Below are 25634 nucleotides of genomic sequence, written 5' to 3'. Positions count from 1 at the left end.
CTCTGCTGGCCAGCCACTGCCGCATCCTTACTGGTCTAGGACACGCTGGGTGGAGGGCATGTGTGCCCACACAGCCTCTGGCCACGGGTCCCTGCACCCCAGCCAGACCATGCCCACCCCCTTCCAGTCACTGACACGGGGACTGCTTGGGTGACCTAGCCCAGCAGGCACTCAAACCCTTGGCAGGATGCCCCACAGGTCCCTGGGGAGCAAAGAGGCCTGTGCGGTTACAGCAACTTGGCTCAGGGCCCGGCACCAGCCAGCGCCCACTGGCAGCGAGCCGTAGCTGCTGCTTATTTGCATGAACCATCCTTCCTGCACCCCTGTCCCTGGGGAACCCCCCCCCCCCAAGAAGACACCTCCCAGAGCCACCTGTGGGGCTGCTGGAGCCCCAGAATACTCTAACAGGAAAGGGTGCTCCCAAAATAAATTTCGATTTGGCTTGCCTGCCAGGCGATGTCCAGGTTTGAAGGTCGAGTGCGCCTGAGGCAGTCACTCCTCCATCTGAATAGCAGAGGAGCCACCCCCCAAGGGCCCAGTGCTGCAGACGGATGAGTTACCTCCAGGGCCCCCACCTCCACCTCCCATTGCCCCCCAGGAAGCCCAAGCCCCCTAGTGGAGCCCAAGGATGAGACGGAACTTCTGGACCTGGACCATGACCTTGGATTTCCAGCCCTGCATGGACAGCCGAGACAGGGGCCTCACAGACCAAGTGGCCAAGCCAATGCCACCCCGCCTTTATTCACTGTCCTCAGGTTCCAGTCAGACACTTGGATTTGGAGGGCACAGGAAAAAAAAATGGCCCTGAAGACCCTCCCAACTCACCGCACAGGGCAGGACCCACTGGGTAGCCTTGCCAGTTCAGGCCAGCCCCACGCCCCTCCCCAAGGGGAGGCCAGGCCCGGCTGCCCAAGGTCCTTGGAGGGGGCACCCAGGAGTGTCCCAGGCCTAGAGAACTGGTGCCATCCTGAAGCTGACACAGGGAAAGAAGGGGCCAGGTTGGACAATGGGGTAGGAGTCAGACACTCCTCGTGTCCAGGCCAGAGATGCAACAGGGTACAGTGGGGGACCCATGCTGGGCGGGAGTGTCACCACCCTTGTTCTGCCTCCTGGCCACCCCAGGCGCAAACCCAGCCCAGTCCCACCAGCACAGGAGACAACAAAGGCCCCCTCGCCTCCCTCCTGATCCTGGAAGCGGCCAGGGATAGGGGGTGGGACCAGGGGAAGGTGATGGGAGTCAGAGTCAAGGCCCTGGGGGGCACACAGGGCCAGGCAGCTCCAAAGATCCAGCCAGGCCTGAGGGAGGGCAGGGGCTGGCAGGGCCCAGGCCCTCCTAGTGTCAGGGGTAGCTTGAGATCCCCCAAGAGGAAAGGAGGGGGCTCAGGGAGGAGGGGCAGGCCTGGGCCACCAATCATGCCTGTTCTGGTCTTGGGTTTTCAGCCTACTGGAGCAAGACCCCCTCCCCCTCCCAGGAGCTGGGCTCACGGGAGAGGAGGAGGCCAGCAGGAGGCTGCACCCAGATCTTCCAGAGGCCAGGGGAGGGGCACCAGCGTGGCTTAGGACTTCTTGGTGTCCTGCGTGTTCCGGCGCTTCAGGTCACTCAGGTCGATGGGCTTGAAGGCTGCCAGGGCACAAAGCGGTCGGTGGTGGGTGCAGGTGGAGAGGCAGGGTCTGTCCCTCGTCCTGCCCCTGTCTCTGAAAGCCCTAGGACCCAGCCCACCCCCCAAGGCTGTCCTGGAAGCAGGAAGCAGGTGGGCCTTCCTGCCCCCAGCCCAGGCCCCTTGCCACCCTCCCAGGCCAGCCCCACTCACTCTTCAGGCTGGGGTTAGGGACCTTCTCCACGTACTCCTCCACCAGGCCCCGCTCACTGCCCGACATCTGGTTGCGCAGGTCCCGCTCCACACCCTGCCAGGCTGCAGAAAGCAGGGGTGGTCAGGGCCCTTAGCCCCCAGGCTTGTAGCATCAGGCGGTCCGGCCCAGTCAGTGTCCAAGCCAGAGGGCATCCACTCCTGCCCGTTCCCTTCCCTCAGAGTGGCCCCGCAGGTGCCCTGCCCCCAACGCCCGCTTCACAGCTTTTGGCCCCCAAGCCTGGCCTGCTCTTGGCTTGACACTGTCCCCAACACACCCTCACTCCCTCGGGGAGCCCTGCCCAGACCATGCCCCTTTCAGCCTCATGGTAACATGACCAGAGCTGCAGTCACAGAGGCTCTAGGCAGGCCCCTCATCTTTCTCGCCTCCACCAACCCCCACCTCCTGGCACAAATGTTGTGCACACGTGCTCATACACCCCAGCCACACCACTTCTAGGACACCCCAGGTTCCCCAGGATGCACTGTCTTCCACAGCCCCCCTCTCCCTGAGCAAACACCACTGGCTCCAAATACTGCCTCTTCTGGGGTGCTGCCTGCCAGGAACTCCATAGTGCAGACCGCCCCCCGTGACCAGAGCTGGGTCCCCCCACCTGCCTGGGGCAGACTGAGGGTATAGGGGCAGGAGGGGCTCGGGGGGCCTGGCTGGGGGTACCCCATGTACCTTCATAAATGAAGCGCACATTCTCCTCGTGGGCCGGGGTGAAGATCTCGCTGCTGTTGGGGGGAGAGCGGGGGCTACTGTTCCTCTTGCCGTTGTAGACGACTCTGGAGACAGGGGAACTAGGGGGAGCCCGGCCCATGAGGAGGGGCTGGGGGCAGGGCCCCCCCACCACCTGCAGGCCACTCCACTGCCTAAGACCCACCTGGTCATCGCTGGGGCGTCTGGTCCTCGCGCTCTGCTGCCAGGTCCCCTCAGCCTCTGGAAGGGAAGCCCCATAACACAGGAATGGAAAGGAGGCCACCCTCTCCAGAAGGGCTCCAGAGACGGGAAGGGCGCGGGGTGCCTCTGCCTCTCCCATTTAGCTGTGGCCTCCCTGCATTTCAGGGGATAGGGTCTAGCCGCAAATCAGCTGGCTAAGGGTGTGGCAGGGTCAGCCAGATGGGGCCAGTGACATGCAGGAGGTGGAACAGCACAAGCTCTGAGGGGCCCCGCACTTGGACCACCGCTGCTGGGAGAGCACCTTCCCCAGAGTCAGGCAGCTCTGCTGACATTCCTAGTTTGAGTTTCAGACTGTCCTGGCAGACCATGGGTCTGTGGGAAAGGCCTACAGTCGTCCCAGTGCCCTCACTGCCTGCAGGGCCTACTATGTTGTTTCTGCTGAGCCTAAGTTTCCCACCTGTAAGATGGGGATGTGCTTCCCAATGGTGAGAAGCCCAGCAGAGCCTGCCCAGCTTCCTGGTCCCTGGAATGTGATGAGACGGCTGGGGAAGGCTGTGAGCCTGGAGGAAGTCGCCAGGCCCAACCTAGTGACAGAGAACCCGGGGTGTGTCCTGTTTACAGCTTCTCTCTCAGCCCAGGGGACTATACAGCCCAGAAAAAGGGTCTATTTTTAGGCTTACTCTCAAGCTGGCCGGTTGGACAATGTCCCCTCTCTGGCTGAGGACACACACCGCAGGATGAGGAAACTGGCTGCACAGGGCCAGTCCCAGGCCTGGCCTTGCCCCTCAGGGTACCTGGGAAGGGCTTCCCCCCACCCATCCCTGGAGCCCAGAGACCCTGGAATGCTCAGAGCATGTAGCCACAGTCCTTCCCAAAGGGCTAAGAGAACGAGACATGGTGGGTACTTCCTCTCCGGCTCCTCTGGCATTTAACACCTGCACAGAAGGATTTCCTTAGCGGTCCAATGGTTAAGACACCGGGCCTTCATTGCAGGGGCCACAGGTTCCATCCCCAGTCAGGGAACTAAGATCACACATGCTGTACAGCGCGGCCATAAAACAAAACAAAACAAAACAAAAAGAACACCTGCACAAGTAAACACAGCCCACAGGTTGAGGCAATAATAACAAAAAAAGCATAAAACCAGCTTCCGGGGGGTGCACATGGAACCCCCCCAGGTGAGGGGCCCACCTCCTCACCAAGTGACTTCTTTCCTGGATTCAGGGGATCTTGCTACCCACAGTGCTCCTGCCCAGATGCCGGCCCCACAAGCACCACAGCACAGAGGGAAAGCCTTCTCTGGCCTGAGGGTGCCATGGGGACACTCCGCGGGCCCTCGGTGGCAGGAAGAGGCGGGAGGCTCCAATCACGCAACAGGAAGGAGATGCCTGGAGGATCAGCCAACCCCTGCTCACCCTAGGCTGGCCCCTCCTGCCCAGGCCCCTCTGCCCTCCTGCAGTCTGTCCTCTTGGACCTGGGTGGCCACTTCTTCAGGGTACCTGCCTTCCCAGTTTGCCCGGCCCTGGGGCCTCTCCTTTCAGGGCAGCCTTGGTCTCCTCTGGTCACAGCCTCTGGGGGCTGCCTGGCCTTTACAGGCACGCGCCTTCAGCCTAGGGCCCCCTGCTCAGTCTCAGGCCTAACTCAGGTACCAGCCCATCGCAGCTCCCGTCACCCTGCCTGCACACACGCACTTGCACACGTGGCTCTGGGGTTCTCTGGGTGCCTCACCTGCTCCCCTTGGTCTCTGCAGTCCTGAGGCCTGTGCCCCAGACTCCTGGAGCATTCGGTCTCCACAGTGGGCACCCACCCGTCACTGCAACCCATCAGCTGGGCTTCCCAACCAGAGACTAGCGTCCCCCATAAACCGTGGAGCCATGCGCCTGTCACCGGGAGTCTACCCACACAGATGTGCTACTTGAATTACGAGGTTTCTGGTGCCCTGGACAGGGTGGCCAGGAAGCACCTTGACCAGGCGCTGGACACCCGCAGGCTCTCACATCCTCGGGACTTGAAGGGCGAGTAAAATGACTTTTTAAAAAGGAGTCACGGGCTTCCTAGGTGGCGCAGTGGTTAAGAACTCGCCTGACAATGCAGAGGTCACGGGTTCGATCCCAGCTCCAGGAAGATCCCACATGCCACGGAGCAACTAAGCCCGTGTGCCAAAAAAAAAAAAAAAAAAAGGAGTCACCATCTGCCTCCTCTCACTCGGGGAGGTCACACCCAACCAGGTCCATCTTTAACGGCCTGTGTCCCACCAGCTGGCCTTCCTAGACATGAGGAACTCCCAAGTCCTTTGTCTTCTCCCAGCAGCTCAGCCTCCCTCCAGGGGCCTTTCTCCTCAGGACCTTGTGCTGGCCCTGCTCTGCCCCTGCTAAGACCCTGCCACCTGGCTTCTCCTGAGTGTACCAGCAGCCTCCCAAGAGGCCAGGGCCTGCTGCTCCCCTAAAGACAGAGGAACTGTGAGCTGTGCTCACTCCCCTTCATCACCTCCCGGGGCTCCTCCAAGGAGCTGGCCCCCCACGCTGACCCCAAAAGAAATTTCCATGAAAAACCTAATAAATACGCATGCCCCATGACAACCATTCCAGTCCCAGGCATGTATCTGAGGGGAAGGGAAAGGTCCACATGGCCACTGAGAGGTGCACAGGAGTGACCAGAGAAGCAGCACTTGTCAGCGTCCAGAAGGAAGAGCCACTGAAAGGGGCCCACGTACACTGGGCCTGTTTCCGCCACGGAAGGTGAGAGCCACAAGCACAAGGCACGGCACCAGCAGGCAAATCAGTACCAGTGATGCTAAAGACAGAAGCCTGGGGACACGTGACCCCTCCAGCAGAGAGGGCCGAGCCGCAAAGGCGTGGATGGGGCAGGTAGAACAAGGTCAGGGAGGAGATGTCCAAAGGGGCAGCTGGACTCAAGGAAGACCTGGATAAAGAGGTGACCGCTGGACCAGCATGACAAAATCTATAGCGATCAAGCACGAAGGGTCTCAGTGGAGCAAGGGGAGGAAGTGGGACCATCAGCCAAGACTGCCCGTCCCTGACAATCGGCTGTGAAGGGAGGCGAGAGGCCTGGGCTGACAGGGGCGTGTGGTGAAGTGCAAGGAAACCCGAGCACGTTTACTGCCCAGGGAAAGCACTGAGCACGGCCACCACAGAGGCAGGTGTGGAGGGGCCAGGTGACTAGCAGGCTGGGGAGAATGGCACGCCTGGAAAAGCACCAGGGACACCTAAAAAGGCCCAGCAGGCCACGAGAGTCCCGCTGAGGTTGGAGCCTCAAGTCCACCTGGCCAGAGGGGAGGGAGCGTCCATTTCCTCAAACATCTCCCTCGCCTTGTTTTCTTTCCAACTTTTGCTCACAGTAATTTTCAGGCACAATTATTTCCTCAAGACTGGAGCTCAAAACCTCATCAAACATCCTGCATCCCATCAACCCTGAGAAACTTTTTTCCAATTTTAATAGCTTTGAAATCGGGTTGCATCTGGCAATGGCCAGCACAGAGGTTAGCAGCATTTTTCCATTCTCAGCGTACCACATGAGGTTCAGCTCACACCGCTGAGGTCTCAGATCTGATGATGCAACGAATCTCCCCTCAGCCCACAGATCCCAAGCCTCCACCCACGTGCTCTTCAGTTACTTCTTCCCATTCTGACCCACCCAGGTCTGACATCCACCCCTCAGCCTCCAACCCCTGTGTTGGGAGACAGTATCTTGCTCTGTCCTCCTCCATCCCTGGGCACATATGATGCCAGCATGATCTTCCCAACAATCCCCCCTCCCCACCAAGTCACTGCCACCCAGACACTACAGTGCCTTCTACTGCCATCAAGTCCTGAGTCTGGCCACAATCTATTACACCAGGTGTCACTGGCTACTGGGCCCCCAGCCCACCCCAAACACAGTCTGTGCCACAGAGCCACCTCTGCTACTACAGCACCATGGGGAAGCATACACTGCCCCTCAGTGCGCTCTGCAGGCCTTGACTGTTGTCCATGGCTGCCTAACCCACAGTAGCCAGAGGGCTACATGCTCGGGACCTGGAAGGGTCCAGAACCACTCTGTAACTAAGGGTCATCCACCCCTGCTGTGTTGCCCCTGGGCAAGTCTCTTCCCACTACGGGCCGCAGAATCCCCATCCGAGCCAAAGCAACTCCCGAGAATGTTCACCAGGCCTTCCTGCTCAACAAGGACCCAAGTGTTGCCACGTGAAGCCACCACCTCACACAAGACTTCCATGGCTGCTTACCCAATATGACAGTGGACAGGACAATCACAGAAGGAACGCACTGTCCAGCTGGGCACTCCTGAGAGTAAAAGGGCTGCTGTTGACTACAAAGTGTGAGCTAGGCCAGCCCTGGGCAAACTGAATGCAGACAGCCCACTCAGGCGTGGCGGACACCCACAAATGTACAGCACACTGTGAAGGGGCAGCAGTGCCGCCAGTGACAGCAAACACTTGCCAAGGGCCGACTGTAGGGTGGCCACTGCACGGAGCCACGTGGGACCCCGATAACCCCCATTTTGGAGGCTTGGGGGTGAAGCAGCCTGCCATCCAGCACAGTAGTGTCCGGATCTCCCAACCTCTGGACCTCCAGAAGTCAGGGCCAGGCCAGGATGGCTCAGCTGGCTTGAGCACCGCAGATGCTGACTCTGCCTTGCCTGCACCCCTGGCAGGTTCCTGACCCCTGGCACTGATATGGTTCTGATCAGAGACGGGGAGGGAGTCTCCCTGGATGGATCTATGTAGCACCTTGCTTTTCCACGGGAACACAGGACTTCAGAAACCTCCTGGGAAGAAGCATGGGGGGAGGGGAGCCCACGGCCCAGTCTCCAACCCCCCAGTCTTGAACTCTTTCCCCACATGCAGCCATATGCCTAAGGACAGGGGGCGAGATGATACTCTGTTGTCTGGGAAAGTGACGATGGATATTCCGGAGTTAGAATCAATGATGCAACTGCAGCCACTCTGTGTTCCTTTAGAATTTTTGATAGGTACTCAAATTTTCGCAGACTCTACTTCCTCTTCATATTCTATCTTTGGGGCTCTCAACAGCCCAGTTTCGACCAATGAGACTTCTAGAAAACGACCTACCACCCAAGCAAGTGCCAGCAGGACACTGCTTTATAGACGCCACGGGGCCTGGTGTCCACTGAAGGCCCCCAGGCAAAGCCTCCAAGCACTGCACCACCCCTCCCCCTCTTTCCTGGGTGACAGCAGCAGCTCCCTTCCCGAGCAACAAACCCCAGTGTGTGCACCCCGCTCCCTCCTCCCTTGGAAATCTCGCCAGCCCTTCCATTCACCCCAAATCAAGCCTCCTCCTTCAGGACTCAGCTCCTGCCCCTGCCCTCCCCACCCGCACTCCTCTCTAAAAGCTCTGGACGCTCCCCGCTGACATCTCAGGGCCTTTGCTCAAAATGGCCTGTCTGCCCAAAACTATACCGCTGGTCCCTGGGGGCCCGGCTAACGAACACTTTCTCTGGGAAGTCCCCCTGGGGCAGGTCGGGGACACGACCCGTGCGCCTCCACGTTACCTGAAGTTTCTCACAACCTGCGCTGCTTCTGTAATGACAAGTCTCACGTCTGCGGCCTCCCCGCTGTGGCCCCCGCCCACCCCGGCGGCCCGGTGAGCTCCCCGAAGGCCGACAGCCTCTCACCCACCTCGCGCCCCGCACCCGGCGCCGCCCCGCCTGGCTCGCACGCCCGGAGCTTGGGACAGGCGGGACGGCGACGGAGGGCGAGCCTCGGGGGCCCGGCCGGCCGCGCTCCCGGGGCAGGAAGCAACATGAAGACCGCCTCCCGGACGACGGGGCGGCGGCAGCTTCAGGGGCGGAGAAGCGCGGCCCGCGGAGCCCCGTGCCCGCCGGGGCCCGCTCCGCCCCGCCGCGCCCCTCCCTATCCTCCGCCGCGGCGGGCCAGGCGCCCTGCGACCCCGCCCGGGGCCCTCCCCTCGCGGCCGCCGCGCCAGGGCGGGTCCCGGCCGCGCCCGCCCCGCCCCCGCCGCCGCTGTCGCTGCCTCACCTCGCCCTCTCGGCCGCCGCCGCCGCTGCCAGGGGCCCGGCCGGAAGTGACGCGCGCCGCCGCGCACGCGCCGGGGCGCCGGCCACGTGACCGCCGCCGCGCTGGGGGAGGGGCGGAGACTGGGGGGGGCGGGGGCCTGTGTCTGTGGGGTTTGCGGGGTCTGCGGCGGCGGGACCGGGGGTGGCGGGGACGGGATCCCGGGGCGGCGGGGTTCTGGGGGGGCGTCCAGGCCGGCGGGGTCGGGGTTCTGTGGCAGACAAGGCCGGCCGGGGGTGGGGCGGGCACTGGGGTCGACGGACGGCGGGGACGGGCGGTCGGGAGCCGCGGGACTCTGGCTCCTTGCTCCGACACTGCTGGACCCCTAGACCACAGTGGACGGCGGGGTTCGCCGACAGCCGGAGCCGCCGGAGCCGAAGGACTGGGACGGGCCGGTCCCCAGTAATCAGGCCATCACCATGGACTTGGGAATCACGTTTATTGAAAAAGTAAAAAGTGTCGCAATAAAAAATTCACCTGGAGAAAAAGCCAGGCCAGAATCGGGGGCGAGGGTTGTGCCCAGGTATGGGGTCCTGGCCAGCCCCCAGCCCGGCTGGTGGGGCACTCCTGGCAGCTGGGGGAGGTGGGCACCTGACTTCTCCAGGGAGGGCTAGAGCCCTTAGAGGGCAGGGCTGGACTCAGTCCATCTTAGTCCCTTTGAATAGCTCCACCAAGTCCTTGAAGTCAGGGTCAATGAGGTCCGAGGGCAGATCACCATCGTCGTTGGCCGCTTCTCTGTCTGCCCCCAGGGAAATGAGGTACCTGGGGTGCAAAGGGTAGCCCTGGTTGAGGAGGGCAAGGGCCTGGAGAATGCTCAGCCCTGCCCCAGGGTAGCAGGCTGGGGTTCTGAGGTCCATCTGTTTTTTATTTTCCCAGATGAGGTGAGGAGGAAGAAACCAGACCCTTTGGAAATTACGGCTGACTTTTGCAGTTTGCTCTTGGGAGGACAACAGGAGAGAAAGGAGATTCCAGAAGCCCTTGGGGTTCTTAGCTACACCAGCAGGGCCATATTTTGGGGGACCACATCGTGGCGGTCACCCTCTCACCTGGCTATGTCAGGGTACCCATCGCTGCAGGCAATGTGCAGGGGTGTCCAGCCCGTCTCGTCTCGCTGATGAATGTCTGCCCCGTATTTGACTAGCAGCTTCACGCACTCCAGGTTTCCAGAAAGCACCGCTTCATGAAGGGCAGCCAGGCCTGGACAGGACAGGAGGGGTCAAGGCTCAGGCCGTCCCCTGCCGCCCACAGACCCTCACTGGCCCCACAGGCACTCACCTGAGGGGTGGATGGTATCCAGGGAGACTTTCCGAGTCCGGATGAAGCGCCCTACCTGCTCCAGGTCACCCTGGCGGATGTGGTCCAAGAACAGGACATCATTAGGAAAGCGCACACTGCGATCAGCCAGTAGCCTCCGGCGCCGCTGCCTCGGGCTGTAACGGGCATAGCGGGCTGTTCTGCTGGGCATCCTGGCAGCTATGGTGTGGGCCACCCCTGTGGGGACCCTACTGCTTGGGGGAGGAAGGTGCCCAGCCTGGACCAGACCAGCGTGCGGGCTCTTCTGGCTGATGATGACGTCCAGCGCAGCCACTGCAATGCTCTCCGTGCTCCCGCTGGCCAGGGCACCTCCTGCTTATATAGGGCCTGCAGAGCTATATAAAGCTGTGCAGTCATGCTCGCACCCGAGGGGCTGAAACTGAGCCGCTCAGCCCTGCTCACAGGATCATGTTTAGTGGTTCATCTTTCAGCCCACCTGTCACTGTGCCTGGCCAAAGGGGTCAGATCCTTCCTGGCCACTGCTCCCTGTCCCACAGCTGGACCTCGAAGGTGCCTGACAGAGGGCAGGAGAGACACTAGAAGGGCAGGGCCCATAAGGAGGGCAAACAGGTACCAAGGTCATAGAGGGCTGGGGTCTCCCACAGTCCCGGGATCTTGGGGAGAAGGGCATGTTGCGTGGCGAGCACGCCTGCCTCTGCCTCCTGGGAAGGCAAGGGGCCGGGCCACACCTGAAGAAGCACAGGGTCCTGCTGTGGAGAAGAAGGCCCAGCCCTACCCGTCCCCCTGTCATTTGTCACCTTCCATCATGGCTTGTATCACTCTCAGGGTAGTTTTCCCAAAACGTGGGCTTCGTGGCACTGCCTTTCTGCTTGGAAACCTCCCAGGTTAGAATCTAAATGCCTCAGCGCCCACTCAGCCCATCTCACCCCACCCATTTGGGACCCTCCCCAGCCCCCTCCACCCCCAGGCCCTCATTCCCCTCCTTCCTGCCCCCTACATTTCTCCTGGCTCCAGACTCCTGCTGCTTCCTGCCAAGAACACACGTGCTGACACTTAAGGTGGCATCTAGGTCTGCTCCCCGAGGACCATAACACCATAGCCGTCTCGTCCTGAGTGGTGTGCACTGGTTTTGTTGTTGGTTTTTTTTTTTAATTGGAATATAATTGCTTTACACTCTTGTACCAGTTTTTGAGGTACACCAAGGTCAATCATCTGTATTTATACACATATCCCGGTATTCCCTCCCTCCCTCGACTCCCCCCCACCCTCCCTGTCCCAGTCCTCTAAGGCATCATCCGTCATCGAGTTGAACTCCCTTTGTTATACAGCAACTTCCCACTGGCTATCTGTTTTACAGTTGGTAGTATATATGTGTCTATGCTACTCAAAAACAGTGGTTAGATGCCACGAAGTAGGTGGCAGTGACTTAAAGTAGGTGGCAGTGCCTTAACCGTATGCGTGCTGTCAGGCCCGAGGGCCTCTTCCAACCTTGTCAAGGGGAATGCTAACCTTCTCTCCTTTCATACAACATTGCACTGGTTTGACCTATTGCAGACTGACTTGTAGGAGTGCAACCAGTGGAACTGTGAGATGTCCCAGCAGGCTGAGGCTGCACTGGCTGGCTTCAGTGCAGCAGCCAAGGTCCAAGGTGGGGCTTAGGCTTCAGTGCGAGAGAAGAGCCGATGGATGTGCACGGGGGATGTGCCCCGGGAGCAAAGCTGGGCCTGTGGGGTCCACACAGTCCCTGCAGCACCTGAAGCTGGCTGTATTGCTCTTCCCGGGCTGCGTAACAAAGTACCAGACTGGGAGTCTCAAACGACAGTTCTGGAGATCAAGATCAAGCAAGGTGCTGGGAGAGCCAGTTCCTTCCCAAGGAGAATCTGCTCCAGGGCCATCTCCCGGCTTCTGGTGGCAAGTCCTTGATGTTCACTCGCCTGTAGACACATCACCCATCTCTGCCTTCATGTTCACATGGTGCTGTCCCTGAGTAGGTGTCTTTGTCCACATTTCCCTTTTTTTTTTTTTTTTCTTCTCTCTGTTTTTTTTTTTTTACATGGCTCACGGGCTTAGTTGCTCCGCGGCATGTGGGATCTTCCTGGAGCAGGGATCGAACCCGTGTCCCCTGCATTGGCAGGCGGATTCTCAACCACTGCGCCACCTAGGAAGCCCCACATTTCCCTTTTTAATAAGGACACCAGCCATTGGATTAGGGCCAACCCTACTCCAGTATGACCTCATCTTAACCAGTTACATCTGCAACGACTCCATTTCCAAATAAGGTCACACGCTGGGGACTGGGGGTTAACACTTCAACGTATGAATATTGCGGGATGCGGCTCAGCCCCTAAGGATGGAGAGATCCTCCAGGCAGTCACTGAAGGCCTGGATACTGACAGAACAAGGTTAGCCAGCGCTCTGTTGGGGGGGTGAGGCAGGGGCACGAGAAGTCCTTGCATCACAAGGGTGACCTCCATCCAAAAAAGTCAAATGAACAAATGCATCGGTGCAAAGCCTTGGGCTAAATGCTGCAGAGGATAGGACACTGCCCATGGCGGGCTCCCTACCCTGACAAGGGTGTCTCTGCCTGCCTTGCTGTCAATGGCATTCCGTGAGGTGCTCCACCCGGCCCAGGCCCTGCAGAGGCCCCGAGGGAGGGGTGGTTCCCAGTGCTCCTGCATTTCAGGTTCAGAGTGTGGTGCTGGGCAGTCCTGACTCTTGGTCACTTGGGAGAAGCCGGGTACAGTTTCTTCTGGCTGGTTTACATGAAGCCCAGAGACAAAGTTCCATGCTGTACACAGAGATAGAACTTTCCTTTGATGTGAAGATCTCTTTTTCTGATGTTGTGGAAAGTTCTGTTTGCCCGTCCCACTCAGAGGATCAAATGAAAGAACTCTGAATGGAGATGCCACCAACAGCATGGTTTTTCCTGCAGTGACAGGCCTCGGGCCGGGAGGGGCACACCATCAGGGTGGGCCCATTGGGGACCCCAAGAAGGACCCTCCCGCTCCATCCTACTAGAGGCGAGTTGAGAGAGCTCAGGATCTGGGCTTTGGGGTTTCTGTTTGGATATTTGGATCAAAGAAGGGACAGACAACTGAAAAGCATTTTGGTGAGTACACGAAGCACGTCCTCAAAGCCATGGACACAGCCCGAAGCAATTCACTCGGAAGCCTTTCAGCAGAAGCCAGCCGTGAGCAGTCTAACCTGCTATTCACACAACCACACCAGCACCAAACTTGTATTTACACAGCTTTGTCCCTGAGCTCTGGCCCATGTGAACCTGTCAAGTGACCTGGTTTGCACGACTTTAAGGTTCTGCCTTATGAAGAACTAAAGTAAACTGAAACATTGAATGCAAAACGCTTACTTTGAAAAGTCCGAGGAAACTCAACCAGCAAAGCTCTGCATCCAGCAGAAAACAAGCCAGGGGCCTGGAGGGGAGTCTGTGCAGGGCCTATTCAGCTGCCTCCTGGCAGGGGCAGAAACCAGACCTTGAGGGTCCCGGTAAATAGGCCCAGCAGCTGCTCTTTATGTTCCAGGCCAATAGCTTCCTACCACCTGGAGAGAGGAAGAGAGAGACTGGGACACCCCAGGCTGTTAAGCCTTGACTGCCTACCCCAGAGCCTGCGAAGTTACCTTGCTAATCCACCAGCCCGACTGGGTGGGACGCCAACCGCCACCTCCCAGTAAACCCAGGCCCAGGAATGTACTCATCAGCTGCCTGGGCAAAAGGGGAAAGGGATCGGTGACTCACTGCCCTCCCAGGAGCACGTGACAGCCCTGCTCCGGGCAGCAGCAGCGACGCCCGGTCCCAAGCTTTCTATGTGGAGGGCTGGGCTCCGCACTGCTGGTCTACAGGGTCACCGGCGCCTCTCACTGGGCATAGCCCACCTCTCACAGCTGCGATTCCTGACAGCCCTGCTTTCAGCCCACCCTGGGCTCCCTCCTCTGGAAACCACTCATGTACCCCTGTGGAACCCTCTCACGTTTTGGGGGGCAGAGCTAGCTAACGTCTCCCCAGCGATCTCTTCCCACAGAATCTCCAAGTGCCCGAGCTCACACTTTCATGTGTACACATCTCATTGTGTCAGCAGGACAGAGACACAACACAGACCCCGGAGCAGCCCCAGCATAGGCCACCTATGAGCCAGGGGAGGAAGCCCGGCCATGGGCTGAGCTGGGGAGCGGTGCCCGGATGCCAGAGCTTGTGGACAAGCCGGGGCTTGGTTGGTGCTGCCAAGGGTGCTAACACCAGGTTCTCGCTGGGTACCGGCTGTACACTGCATGCCCAGGTGAGAGGCAGGAGCAGCCCTGGGGTTTGTGAGGGCAAGAGCAGACACACGGGCCTCTGACTGGAAAGTAGCTGTGGTCAGTGGGGCAAATGACACACCCACCTGCCTGACGTGCCCCTGCCACCTCCAAGCTCCCAGCAGCATCAGGGCTGGGGGCCGGGAATCAGGTAACGCACGTACACGTCCTACTCCAGGCAGCAAGTTGGAGGGACTGGTGGAGAATGTGGAGTGACAGGCTGGGCTTCTCGGAGACCTAGCCACGTGTACTTTGTCCTTGACCTCCCAAGGTGGACTGGGTCTCCACCTGTTCCCTCTAACATCATCAACGGCCCTGCAGTTGTACCTGTGGCTACAGATGGATGCAGAGAAATAGACAGGCAGCCCTGGCCAGGGATAGATGCCCACCTGAGCCCAGCCAGCCCCCTGTGGATCTCCCACTCAGAGCTCTCTGGGGCCCCAAGGCCCAAGAGGTGTCACCAATCCAGGCTCAGGTGCCATCAGCCCAACACTGCAGTCAGGCTGGCAGCTTTGAGTCTGCGGGGGAAAAAAAATCAACCAACTACTCTTCCTAATGTAAACTGTGAGTAAGCAGAGTTTCTAGAAGTCAAATTACATTTTTAAAACTAAGAGGTTTGCTATCTTAACACCGGATTCTTTTTTACATGAAGGTTTGGCGATGAGCACAGCATTCTTGAAGTCCGAACACCGGATTTCTCATCAGAAGCTGCAGCAGTTCCAGGCAGTGGTGGGGAGGGGCCACTCTCGCACAACAGTCCCACGCGTCCCTGGCTGTCACGTCCTGACATGGCACATGGGCAGAATCCATGCTGCGACCACTGGATGCCCATGGCAGGTAAAGCTGCCAATCCCCATCACAGGTAGCCAGCCGGATGGCACAGGAGCAGGGCCAGGAGGCACCCTCACCCCTGGCCACACACAGTTCTGCACACTGTGCCCACAGAATTGGGGCATGCTTCCGCATCTCTGACATGTTCCAATAAAGAGATGTCTCAACAAGAGCAGCCCCCACCAAGCCCACCTCCTCTCCCTAGAAAGTCAGAATTCCAGCCCCACTCCCTGTGCCTGCAGGTTGTAAGTCAGCGGCGACAACAGGAAGAAAATTTCAACTTTATTTGGCCAATATGTCCAATTCCAACATTGTGGTAGAAATGCCTGAAGAACTGTCAACATGTGATTCGGCTCAGGCATCCTTGGCGTCTCCAAGCCTGGAGACGGAGGGTCCTAGTTCTGCCTGGTGCAGGCCTCAGGCCACCCTGGATGTCACAGAGCAATGAGGACCCTGGCTCGGGGAAGGAGGGAGCTGCCGGTCCTGTCCTGGGCCCAGCCGCACCCTCCAGACATGGGGGACGCCCGTGTGACAGAGACCTGAAGTCTCCACGTAACCAAACAACGTGGGAGCCGCGCTCCACCACGATGACATCACATGAGGTGAGGGACCTGTCCAGCTCGGCCCGGTCCCGCCCCACACAGGGGACAGGAGTCCCAGGGAGGCCTGGCCAAGGTGGAACAGACACCCTGACGTCCAAAAATGTCTAAAAATCCCACAGATGGAATTTTTTATAAAGTGATAGTATAAACCTAACAGGAATGAGACATTGCCAGCGTGAGATTCCAAAACATTTTAGCGAGCACTCTGGACAAAACCATGTACAAAAAAGTACACCACAATTAAAAAAAAAAAAAAAAAAAAAAGACAAAAAGCCCACCAAGATGGGCTGGGCTGGCCTGGAAATAAACCCCTTTCCAAAAGTTGAAAAGCAAAGGAAGACGGGTTTAGATTTACACGTGTGTTAGAGTGAAGTGTGGCTTCAGAAAAGTTCCCTGCATTTCCAATCGACGCTCCCTCTCCGGGAGGGTCTGCGGGCATCCCGAGGCTGTGCTGCTGGGGGTGCAGCCACTGCGGGGCCGGGTCTGGGAGCCCAGGCCTGGCTTTCTGCATCACAGTTCATCTTTCACAGCTTTCTGGTCATCGTCTTCCTCCAGATCAGGCTCCTCTGCTTCTTCAAGATCTTCTAGGTCCTGGGACACAGGACAAAAAGGAAGGGAAATGAGAGGTCCAGGCCAAGCCGGCACACCGAGGCCCCCACACCCATGCCAAGCATGCCAGGGGCCAGCTGGCCAGCCAGGAGCAGGCAGCTTTGGTCTCTACGAGCAGATGCATGGGGTGGGCTTCCTGAGGACAGCGAGGCGCGGGAGAGCAGCCAGAGCAGCCCCTCAGCAGGTCTGCCCCCTCGTCCCACATCCCTGTGCTTCCGCCGGGCCCTGCGGCCTGAACTGACCATTCCCTCCGCCTCCCCCACCCTGCCACACCCTCTTGGCCTGGGTGCACTTCTGACGTCCCCTCCACTACCCCCCAGCTGACCCTGGCTGACACGGACAGGTCTGAGCTCACACCCAGCAGAGCACCTCCGCAGATGGGGAACGTGCCGGATGCACCTGAGAAGATTCCTGAGCAAACACTGGCACCTAAAGACCCTTCCAACTCCCTGCGCAGCGCTACGTGGCAGCACTGAGGAAGCACGTCCCATGGGCCACTTACGTCATCACCCCCAGCCCCGTCCTGGCCGCCGCTCTCCAGGAACTTCTTAAAACCGTCCAGCGTCCGCTCCCCGTTGTAGTCGATGACCTGTGGGGAAGGGGGTGAGACATGGGAAGCGGTCCCGCCTGACAGTCCCCCACTGCCCCCGCACACCCTTCCCACTCAGCCCTCGATGGCGTGCGCACCGTCCGGTCGGCGCTGGCGGGGAAGAACTTGAGCGTGGGGAAGCTGTGCACTTTCACTGCCTCCACCTCGTTGGCCGTGGAGTCCATCTTGGCAATGACGATGTTCTCGTGGTCCTTGTACGTCTCTCCCAGCTTATCCCAGATGGGGGCCAGCTGCTTGCAGTGACCACACCACGGGGCGTCTGAAAGAAAGCCATTCCGAATCTTGCTGGGCCAAGAAGTACGCCCTGCCCCGCTGGGCCCTGGGGAGCCGGAGGGCCTCACTTACAGAACTCCACAAAGACGTTCTTTTTCTCATCAAAAGCGACCTCTTCGAAGTTCTTCCCGACCAGCACTTTGACAGGCTGCTTGTCCCAGTCATCAGGCAGCTCCTGGCTCATCAGGTGGGGCTGGAGGACGGGTACAGCAGGGTCAGGCACACGCAGCTACCCAGGGACCCCTCCGCTGCCAGCGGCTCCGTGCGCGCCCCGGATCCTCAGCAGCACCCCTAACCCACCCCCGGACGCGGCCTGTACCTTGATCTTGCCCTCCAGGAAGCGGTGGCAGAACTCGGTGATCTTCTCCGCCGTCAGCTCGTCTGACTCTGGCTTGTACTTGGTCATCTCCTCCTCCAGCGTGATGAGGCGCACAGCTGGGCACTCCTCCTTCTTCAGGCCGAAGAACTCCAGGATGCGCTGGTTGTCGGTGTGGTCGCTGTCGATGAAGATAAACAGGATCTTGGGGGAGAAAAGGCACGTTGACGGCACTGCAGCACGAGGGCGCCCTCTGCCGCCCTTGCGGCCCGCTCCCTACAGCTGGGAACCTAAGACTGAAACAGGCTGTCCTGAGGCAGAAGGAACCTCTGCACCAGACCTCGACCTGGGGCTGAGCTGCCCGCAGGGCGCGGGGAGCTCTCACCTTGCCCTTGAAGCTCTCAGCAGCTTTTTTGAAGTTGCTCAGCTTGCCCTCGTAGTCAGACACGCTCTTTGGCAGGAACAGCAGGATGTGCGTCTTGATTTCCCCTCCGAAGATCTTTGGGGCTGTCTGCGTTAGAAACACAGGTTACTTGGTCTGAGTCACAAACCAAACTATTAACACAGGCTATTCTCTTAACGGCCCCAATGCCACCATACACCTGGACAACAGTGGGGGCTCCATGAGTGGGGGTCCCCAGGACCAAGCATCATGACCCTCCCACACCTCCCCCCACCAGGTGCAGGACCAGCCGCAGAGCCACACCTGCTCAGTGAACTCGATGACCAGGGGCAGCTGGTTGTGCTTGATGAAGTCCAGAAGCTTCTCCTTGGTTACCTCCCCCTCAAAGTTGTTCCGGCCTTCATCAAACTGTGGACAGAGAGAGGCATGGGTGCCGAGGCTCTCTGCAAAGCCCGCTACGGCCCCGGCTGGCTGGGCTTGGCCAGGACCGCAGTCTGTAGCATTTTCCTGTCTGGGTTTTGAGAGCAGTGGGGGGCAGGACCCACATGCCTCCATCCAAAGCTAAACCAGGTGATGGCTGCAGGGACACACCCTCTGGGCACCAGGCAACAGTGAGGGCACCAGGAACGCAGGCAGGCTCCCCACGAACACCAGCAGGCAGCCTCCCACGTGCCAGGATGACAGCAGCTGGCCTGGCCCAGACCCGGCCCCGGCCCGATCCCGACAAGCCACGAGAGCCCCACGTCCTGGGTGCCGGGGCTCTTCCTCATTGCCAAGTCCCTAAAACTGCAGCTCTCCAAGTTTGGGCCTCACCCCTGTGGGCCTAACGCCCTTCCAGCGTGGCTGCAAGGTCAGAGTGATTTTCACAATCATGCTCAGATGGCAGGTGTCTTGTCATGCCTGGGCCCCCCTCCCGCTACCCCCCCAGAGCGTGCAGTACGGCGTGTGACATTGCATGAGACTGAAGGCTAACGGGAGAACCCAGCTGTCTCCTGTTTGGGCAGACATTAGAGACCAGCAGAAATCTAAAATACCATTCTTACCACTGAAATGTTATTGTCCGGGAAAAATTAATTTTCACAAAAATGTCTTTCTTTTTGACTGCAGTGTGCAGCTTGTGGGATCTCAGTTCCCCAACCAGGGACTGAATCCGGGCCCTCAGCAGTGAAAGCACGGATTCCTAACCACTGGACCGCGAGGGAATACCCCAAAATGTCATTTTTGATAGTACATAACATTTGTTATTGTTACTTTAGAACAAGCAAGTTTTGTTTTGTTTTGTTAATTTCTCAGTTCTAACTTCTAACACAATAAAAATGGATAGGTGTGATCCACAGAAACTCTAGTAACCTGTTCAGAGTTTCCAAGTCCTGAGGCCACGAAGGGCGAGGGCCGCGGCCACAGAGCCGAGAGGGGCAGCCCTGGATGCAGACAAGGAAGGCAGACACAGCTCCTCATGAGGAAGGCTGAGCTGTGTCTTGGCCTGTCCAGCAGGTCAGCGAGCCTCCCATCACCGCTGTGAATTCAAATGGGACTTGCAGAGAGAGAAACCACTCACCTTCCCTTCCTGGTCACTTCCCTCTGCATCTTCCTAAAGTAACTTCCGAAAAAGCAAGTGGCCACATCCCCCTCCCACCCCACTTACATAGAGCCTGACACATGGCTTGACCAGAACACGCACTGCTAAGCAGGACGACACGGAGGGCCAAGCCCGGGGTGCTGAAGCCTGCTCTGCCTTCCTCATACCCTCGAAGGGAAGGTGCAGAGAAACAGGAAGGAAATGGAGGCAAGAGGCTGGCCACGGCCAGGCTCCATCAAGCATAAAGTGGAGCCCCCATCAGAGGCAAATAGGCTGCCATCTGCACTCCTCCAAAACCACCATGCCTCTGCTGGGACACAGTCTTCGAGGTAATGTTGCCACGTTACACTATGTTCAGTGTCTGCTTTGGTAAAGAGCAGCCAGCCAGCCCTCGTTTATCTGGGGACAATCGCAGGAGGCCTGGGGCCTTGGGCAGAGGCCACCCCACCAGGCTGCAATGAGAATGTCACAAAAAGGCCTCACGCCCACACTTAAGCCCCCGGCTTCAAAGATGAAAAAGAAAAAGTAAACACCAAACAAAGGCACAGGGTGATCAGCTCTCAAACCAGTGCTCCAAGTGCCAATGCTGGGACCCAAGCTGACCTGGGACCCAAGCTGACCTGGGACCCAAGCGGGAACTCTTAGGCTCAAGTTCCACTGGGGCCCCACCCTTGCCATCCTGCCTCACAAGCGGCAGCTGGCCGTTCCTGGGAGCCCCATCCCACTCTCAAGGCTGCCCACGTGGAGGACCCAGCTAACGCTGAGGAACTAGGCAGACAGGCTGAAAGAAGGGGAACAAGTAACGGCGGAGAATGGGGACAACAGGCTGGGCAGGAAGCTGCACCTCCTTCCTCTCGTCAGGGGAGCTGTCTGTCCAGCTGTGGCTGCGACCCCTACTGACGCCCTCAGCGCAAAGCCCGTGGGCTCCGCCAGGCTCCTGCTCGTAACTGCCCGAGGCACCCACGCTGTTGCAGCACAAGCACCGGAAGCCACTGAGTGGAAGAGGGGAGGCTCCCCACTGGCACCAGACCTGAGGGGGTCGGCTGTGCCCGGCCTGTGTGGACACCAGAGACGTGAGGCCCAGAACAGATGAGCTACGGTGACTACAGTCTTTGCAGAACAAGGAACAATTGTTCTAATCGTCAAGGACATGTGATCACCAAAGCCATCAACCCAGTGTGACAAATGCCACTCCAGCTCTCAAGGGTAAAGGAAAAGAACTGTGTGGACCAAGCTAATGAAAGGCGATTTGCAAGCTCCACAGGCCTGAGTCTCTAAATCCCTCAGCCAGAACTGCAGGGCACACCCAGGACCTTCGTTCACTCAGCTCCATCCAACTCGGCAGGGTTTTTTCCTCATCAGCTGTTAATTACAGTTTCCTGGGCACCTTTGGGAAGACAACTGACTAATTTAACAATTCTCTTCCCTTTAGGGGACAACATGAGCATGTCTACTGAGTAGAGAGAGCATATATAATGCCTTGAGTTTTTTCGAGAAAGGCGCTTCAGAAAGAGCTGAAAGCAAGCTGCCCCAGAACCCTATGCAACTGGGAGGCCTGCCCCATCCCCCATGACCCCCACCGCCAGGTGCTGGAGGTTCAGCAGTGCCCCACACCTGGGAGTGCACACACAGTGGTGGGACTGGGCCCCCCAAACACTGTGTCCTTTCTGACCACTCAGTTTACAACTTTGCTGTAACGCTACAGCTACTTTCTAACCCTGGGGACGTAACAGGACAGGAGTCAAAGGCCCAGCCCCACCTCCTGAAGACATGCCTCCAGTCCCAACTCCTCCCCTCACAGCCTTCCCTTTCTCCGCTTGGCGCCCAATCCAGGGATAGCTGTGTCCCAAGAGCATGGGTGCTCAGCAGGCCCCAGGCCCACCGTCTAAGTGGCTAAGATAAAAGAGAGACCCCCATCTCCCAGTAGGGTAATGCCATGCACACACCAATTCCAGCTGTGTCGTAGCAAGAGTGCAGAGCGGTTAAAAGACACACGGCCCCTTCACAACAAGGAATAACAGATGTGGGGCTGGGGGAGCCTGAGGGAACCCTGGGGCCAGGCTCTGCCAACAGGGTGGGAACATGTGCCACTAACAGTCCAGAGTGGAAACAAACAGGAGTGACAGCTGTACAACATCACAACTGTAATTAATGCCACTAAACCCTATACATAAAAGAGGTTAAAATGCCACCCTCTGTTATATACCTCACCACAGTTTTCCTTTAAAAAGCTAACACTCCAAAGCCACCCGGCTTCCATAAAACACTGCACGGGGCCACCACAGAAGCTGGAACAAAGGGCCCACAGCTGAAGGGCTGAAGGCCACTGTCTAAGAGGCTCCTACAACCTGAGGTTGCAAAATGGGCCCTGATAACAGGCGGGCCACAGTCCAGCTGCCAGCGCCGCCCGGGCAAGGTCCTAGAAGGCAACACCAGCCCTGCGGCACAGCACCTCAACCACCCACCTCGGGGGGCTGCCCGAGGGCCGCTCACCTTCTTAAAGAGGACAACCCCGTCCTTGTCCAGCTGGTATTTGGTGAACATGTCACTGTCAGATGTAATCCCGAAGGGGATGTCATCAATGGCCTCTGCTGCCAGCAAGAACTGCTTGGCGGGGTCCGACTCCACATCCTAGAGAGAAGAACCACAGGTGGCCACCGCCCCAAGCCCGGGAACCCCTGCCCTGGTCAACAGCGCGACACACTGCCGTGCCCAGGCCATGGCAGGAGGGAGGAATACCCGGGATGAAGTTCCAAAGCCTCTACCTTGAAGAAGCCGATGACTGCCACCTCGCTGGACTCCACCAAGGCCTCTGCGGCAGCCCCATCAGACAGCGTGCTGGCGGCAGGGCCTGTGCGCTTCTTCAGCCAGTTCACAATATCATCGGCTTCTCTGCCGGCTGCACCCAAACACATGCAGGGTCCGCTTGAAATCAGGGGCGCCCGCCCTCCCCACCCATCCTTATCTGAGCTCTCTGCCAAAACCAGAGCAAAACATCCTCTTGCCACAGAAAAGGCATCCTGTCTACATACCTGTCCAAATTCCAGGGCTAAAAAGTCTTTTCTGTTTATGTGGGAGATGGCAGTTGTGTTTAAAGGAAAGAAAGGCAGTGGTTACCTCTGGGTAATAGATTACAAATCATTTTTTTTGCTCTAACACCTTTGCATCTTGTAAATTTTCCCTGACATTTAATTCATGAAGCATGTGTGCACGTTGCCCCCAGTGGTCTCACCCTAGGCTTCATCTTAATTAGATGTGTGGTAGAATTGGAAGAAAGGGATGGTTAGCAACTCAGCCTCAAGGCCAGCTTCCCCCCGCGAAAGATGCTGGGCTCTGCCGCCTTGTGCACCCAGGCGGTCAGGTGTCCTTGCCCTACACACCTCCTGGACTGGCAGGAGGAAGAGATCAGCCCATGCCTGCCACCCAAGCAGATAAAACGATAAGCAAGAAAACTGCTCCTTCTGAGGACAGTTACCCTTTTCCCCCTCACGGGGTTCAACTACCTAGTCCAACCTGGAAAGGGTTGCCAGATCTCACGTTTTAAAGGATTCTGCCTTAGGGACTTCCCTGGTGGTCCAGTGGGTAAGACTCTGCGCTCCCAATGTAGGGGGCCCAGGTGTGATCCCTGGTTGGGGAACTCGATCCCGCATGCATGCTGCAACTGAGAAGCCCGTGTCCCACAACTGAGAAGCCCACGTGCCGCAACTGAGAAGCCCATGCGGCAACAAAGACCCAGTGCAGCCAAAGTAAATAAATCAATAAATAAAATATTTTAAAAGCTTAAAAAAAAAAAGATTCTGCCAAGAGTTAGTGAAAGCTGTGCTGTCTGTTACAGGTGGAATCAGGAAGCGTTGTCTCATCTACAAAACCTCAGTGTCAGTAACAGGATGACGGTAACTCTGCCTAAGGCACTTCCATCCCAAAAGTGAACACAAGTAAAAGTTGGAGCGATAAAACAGCTGCCTGCTGAGAGGACCAGAGCTGCTGATGTCAGAATTAGCAAGATGGGCTGCTCTACAGGATTCTGGCGGATAAGCCACAGAACCGGTTTGATAAACAAAGATTCTCCTTTTGTCACTGGTACCGACCAGGTTACACAGGGGAGGTGGCTGAGCAGTGACGGAAGGCCTGTGCCACAGACGAAGTTAGGGTTGGATTCAAGCTCTGCCATGACCGCCACAAGCCCCAGCCTGGTAGCCACGGATCTCCCCTTGCTCCTCCTCTGTGAAAGGCCCCTGCGCCCACCTTGGTGGCAGACACACCACAGAGCCAGCAAAGGCTGACGTGTTGTTCCATTTGCTCAGCCTCCCGCCCCTCACTGGTCAAACTTAGAACAAGCCTCAGCCTGCTCGCCACCCCCCTGGGATGACCCTCTCCACCTGAGAGGTTCAGGAATGAAAGAACATTCCTTACACGACCCTCAGAGGCTGAACCAGCCCCAGAACCCAGTCTGAGAATGGGTTCTCTTCCACGCCTCTGTTATCTTCCAAGCCTGCAGGCAAATGCCCCTCTGCAGGCAATGAAAGGACAGTGCCGAGGTCACACCTGTGTATTCTTTGGGGGAAGCTGTGTCTCCATTCTTGAAGAACTTGATGGTAGGGTAGCCACGGACGCCATACTGCTGGGCCAGCTCAGACTCTTCGGTGGCATCCACCTTGGCCAGTCTGATCTCGGAACCTTCTGCCTTCAGCTTCCCAGCTGCTTTGGCATACTCCGGGGCCAGAGCCTTGCAATGGCCACACCACGGGGCATCTGGGAGAGAAAGCAAGACCTAGAAGGCAGCACTGACCCACTCCACTGCCTCCCTTCCCTTCTCCTTTGGTACTTCCCTCCATAAAATCCTCATCTTTGCACCAAGACAATCCCTCTGAAGGCACAGGCTGAGCTGACAGTTTGGTGCCCTTGGGCAGTATCGGATAGGGGGCATGAATGACAAACCACCAGCCCCCACTCTGGTATGTCTTCAACGATTAGTAAGTTCCTACTACCAGGTGATTAGGGCAGTCGGGTCCCCCGAATTTTCCTTTAGGAGCCAGAGACACTGAGAAGCTAAAGCTGCGACAGCTATATACTCAGTGAGACTGGTCATGAGTACAAGACACACATCTGTGCACACCAGCCCTGAGCCTCACATCTAACAAGAGTTCTTTAGACTCTCTCAACTCAGGTTAGCAGCTGTGTTGGGCCTAAGATTTCCCCCTGAGATAGTCAGGACTCAAACACTTATAAACACAACAAAGGTTTTGGATTCTGGTGAGCAACACTGTTAATCAGAAGACCGCTGTCCCTGGTGGAAGTGGGATTGTGCAGGGTTAGTGCTCTCTGGGAACTGGTCCAGGTGAGCAATTAGGGGTCTGGACCCTGCGTGGTCCTATTTGTGGCACAGTCGATCCGTTTTTCTTAGGCTAACAGAGAGATCTGGGCATGCGGATGCCAGACACAAAAGCACATCCAAGCTGTCCGCCCTCGGTCACCCTCAGGGTCCAGCTGATCAGGAGGGATGACCCCAGGACGCGGGCAGAGCAGGGACGCTGACAGCAGGACTGTGAGCTGCTTCCGCTTAAGGATGCACCTTTCCAGCGGCTAGAAGTCAGCGCGTCCGGGGGTGGTCGGAACGCTGACAGCCCTTTGGACCCCAACCCATCTCTGGCCGGGCCGCAGAGGGAGAGTGGGGCGGGGCGCCCAGGCCCCTGCACGCCCCCACCCTCCAGATCCCTCCGTCCCCGGCCCCTCCTTTATCCCCGCTCCCTCCCCACCCCGCGGTGACGGCGAGGCCCGGCCCGGACAGACACGGACGAGCGGGCGGCACTCACAGAACTCCACCAGCAGGTACTTGTGGGCCGCCAGCGCCTCCTCGAAGTTGCTCTTATTGAGCACCAAGACGTGGTCCTCCTCGTCGGGGGCGCCGGTGCCCGCGCGGACTAGCGCGGCCAGGGCCAGGCAGAACAGAGTGCAGCGTAGCATGTCGGCACGGGCACGGCGCTTCGGTTGGCGCCGCCGGGACAGCAGGCCACGAGAGCGCGCG

General features: G+C 58.3%; 3 protein-coding genes and 1 pseudogene across 7 annotated transcripts; all 4 read right to left on the bottom strand.

The window, feature by feature from the left end:
- Positions 1-715: 715 nt before the first annotated feature.
- On the bottom strand, positions 716-8800 carry MCRIP1 (MAPK regulated corepressor interacting protein 1). 5 transcript variants are annotated; one of them, XM_057714475.1, is made up of 6 exons: positions 8408-8666; positions 3209-3274; positions 2735-2790; positions 2533-2651; positions 1812-1913; positions 716-1621 (listed from the first exon to the last, which is right to left on the bottom strand). In XM_057714475.1, exons 1-6 carry the CDS (start codon positions 8531-8533, stop codon positions 1557-1559), a joined length of 534 nt encoding a protein of 177 aa, XP_057570458.1. In that variant the 5' UTR covers positions 8534-8666; the 3' UTR covers positions 716-1556. The 5 variants fall into 5 exon arrangements, with proteins under 5 accessions (XP_057570458.1, XP_057570460.1, XP_057570461.1 ...); XM_057714477.1 differs by having other exon boundaries at positions 3209-3335; positions 8281-8415; XM_057714478.1 differs by lacking the exons at positions 3209-3274; positions 8408-8666 and adding an exon at positions 8768-8800.
- A 428-nt stretch (positions 8801-9228) lies between these two features.
- Positions 9229-10268, bottom strand: PPP1R27 (protein phosphatase 1 regulatory subunit 27). The gene is made up of 3 exons (XM_057714474.1): positions 10079-10268; positions 9850-10000; positions 9229-9565 (listed from the first exon to the last, which is right to left on the bottom strand). Exons 1-3 carry the CDS (start codon positions 10266-10268, stop codon positions 9442-9444), a joined length of 465 nt encoding a protein of 154 aa, XP_057570457.1. The 3' UTR covers positions 9229-9441.
- Positions 10269-11463: 1195 nt separating this feature from the next.
- LOC130841124 (U6atac minor spliceosomal RNA) lies at positions 11464-11609 on the bottom strand (annotated as a pseudogene).
- A 3877-nt stretch (positions 11610-15486) lies between these two features.
- P4HB (prolyl 4-hydroxylase subunit beta) lies at positions 15487-25634 on the bottom strand. Its single transcript, XM_057714473.1, has 11 exons — positions 25423-25634; positions 24155-24361; positions 22375-22508; positions 22103-22240; positions 18334-18438; positions 18013-18138; positions 17631-17831; positions 17384-17504; positions 17116-17297; positions 16931-17017; positions 15487-16410 (listed from the first exon to the last, which is right to left on the bottom strand). Exons 1-11 carry the CDS (start codon positions 25571-25573, stop codon positions 16330-16332), a joined length of 1533 nt encoding a protein of 510 aa, XP_057570456.1. The 5' UTR covers positions 25574-25634; the 3' UTR covers positions 15487-16329.

Source organism: Hippopotamus amphibius, chromosome 17, assembly GCF_030028045.1.
Source record: "Hippopotamus amphibius kiboko isolate mHipAmp2 chromosome 17, mHipAmp2.hap2, whole genome shotgun sequence".
Lineage (NCBI taxonomy): Eukaryota > Metazoa > Chordata > Mammalia > Artiodactyla > Hippopotamidae > Hippopotamus > Hippopotamus amphibius.
This window is presented reverse-complemented; position numbering and strand designations above follow the sequence as displayed.

Bases quoted from the DNA above. Each gene is read 5' to 3' on its own strand.
- PPP1R27 (XM_057714474.1), bottom strand. From the start codon at position 10,268: ATGCCCAGCAGAACAGCCCGCTATGCCCGTTACAGCCCGAGGCAGCGG. The intron at 10,001-10,078 runs GTGAGTGCCTGT...TGTCCTGTCCAG, and splicing joins GGATACCATCCACCCCTCAG to GCCTGGCTGCCCTTCATGAA. The intron at 9,566-9,849 runs GTGAGAGGGTGA...TTTGCACCCCAG, and splicing joins GGGTACCCTGACATAGCCAG to GTACCTCATTTCCCTGGGGG.
- P4HB (XM_057714473.1), bottom strand. From the start codon at position 25,573: ATGCTACGCTGCACTCTGTTCTGCCTGGCCCTGGCCGCGCTAGTCCGC. The intron at 17,298-17,383 runs GTAAGTGAGGCC...GCTTTCTTTCAG, and splicing joins GAACGTCTTTGTGGAGTTCT to ACGCCCCGTGGTGTGGTCAC. The intron at 17,018-17,115 runs GTGCGCACGCCA...CCTTCCCCACAG, and splicing joins CCGCCAGCGCCGACCGGACG to GTCATCGACTACAACGGGGA.
- MCRIP1 (XM_057714475.1), bottom strand. From the start codon at position 8,533: ATGTTGCTTCCTGCCCCGGGAGCGCGGCCGGCCGGGCCCCCGAGGCTC. The intron at 3,275-8,407 runs GTGGGTGAGAGG...ATCACATTCCAG, and splicing joins CGCCGGGTGCGGGGCGCGAG to GGACCAGGAAGCTGGGCAGG. The intron at 2,791-3,208 runs GTGGGAAACTTA...CTTCCCTTCCAG, and splicing joins AGCACATCCCCATCTTACAG to AGGCTGAGGGGACCTGGCAG.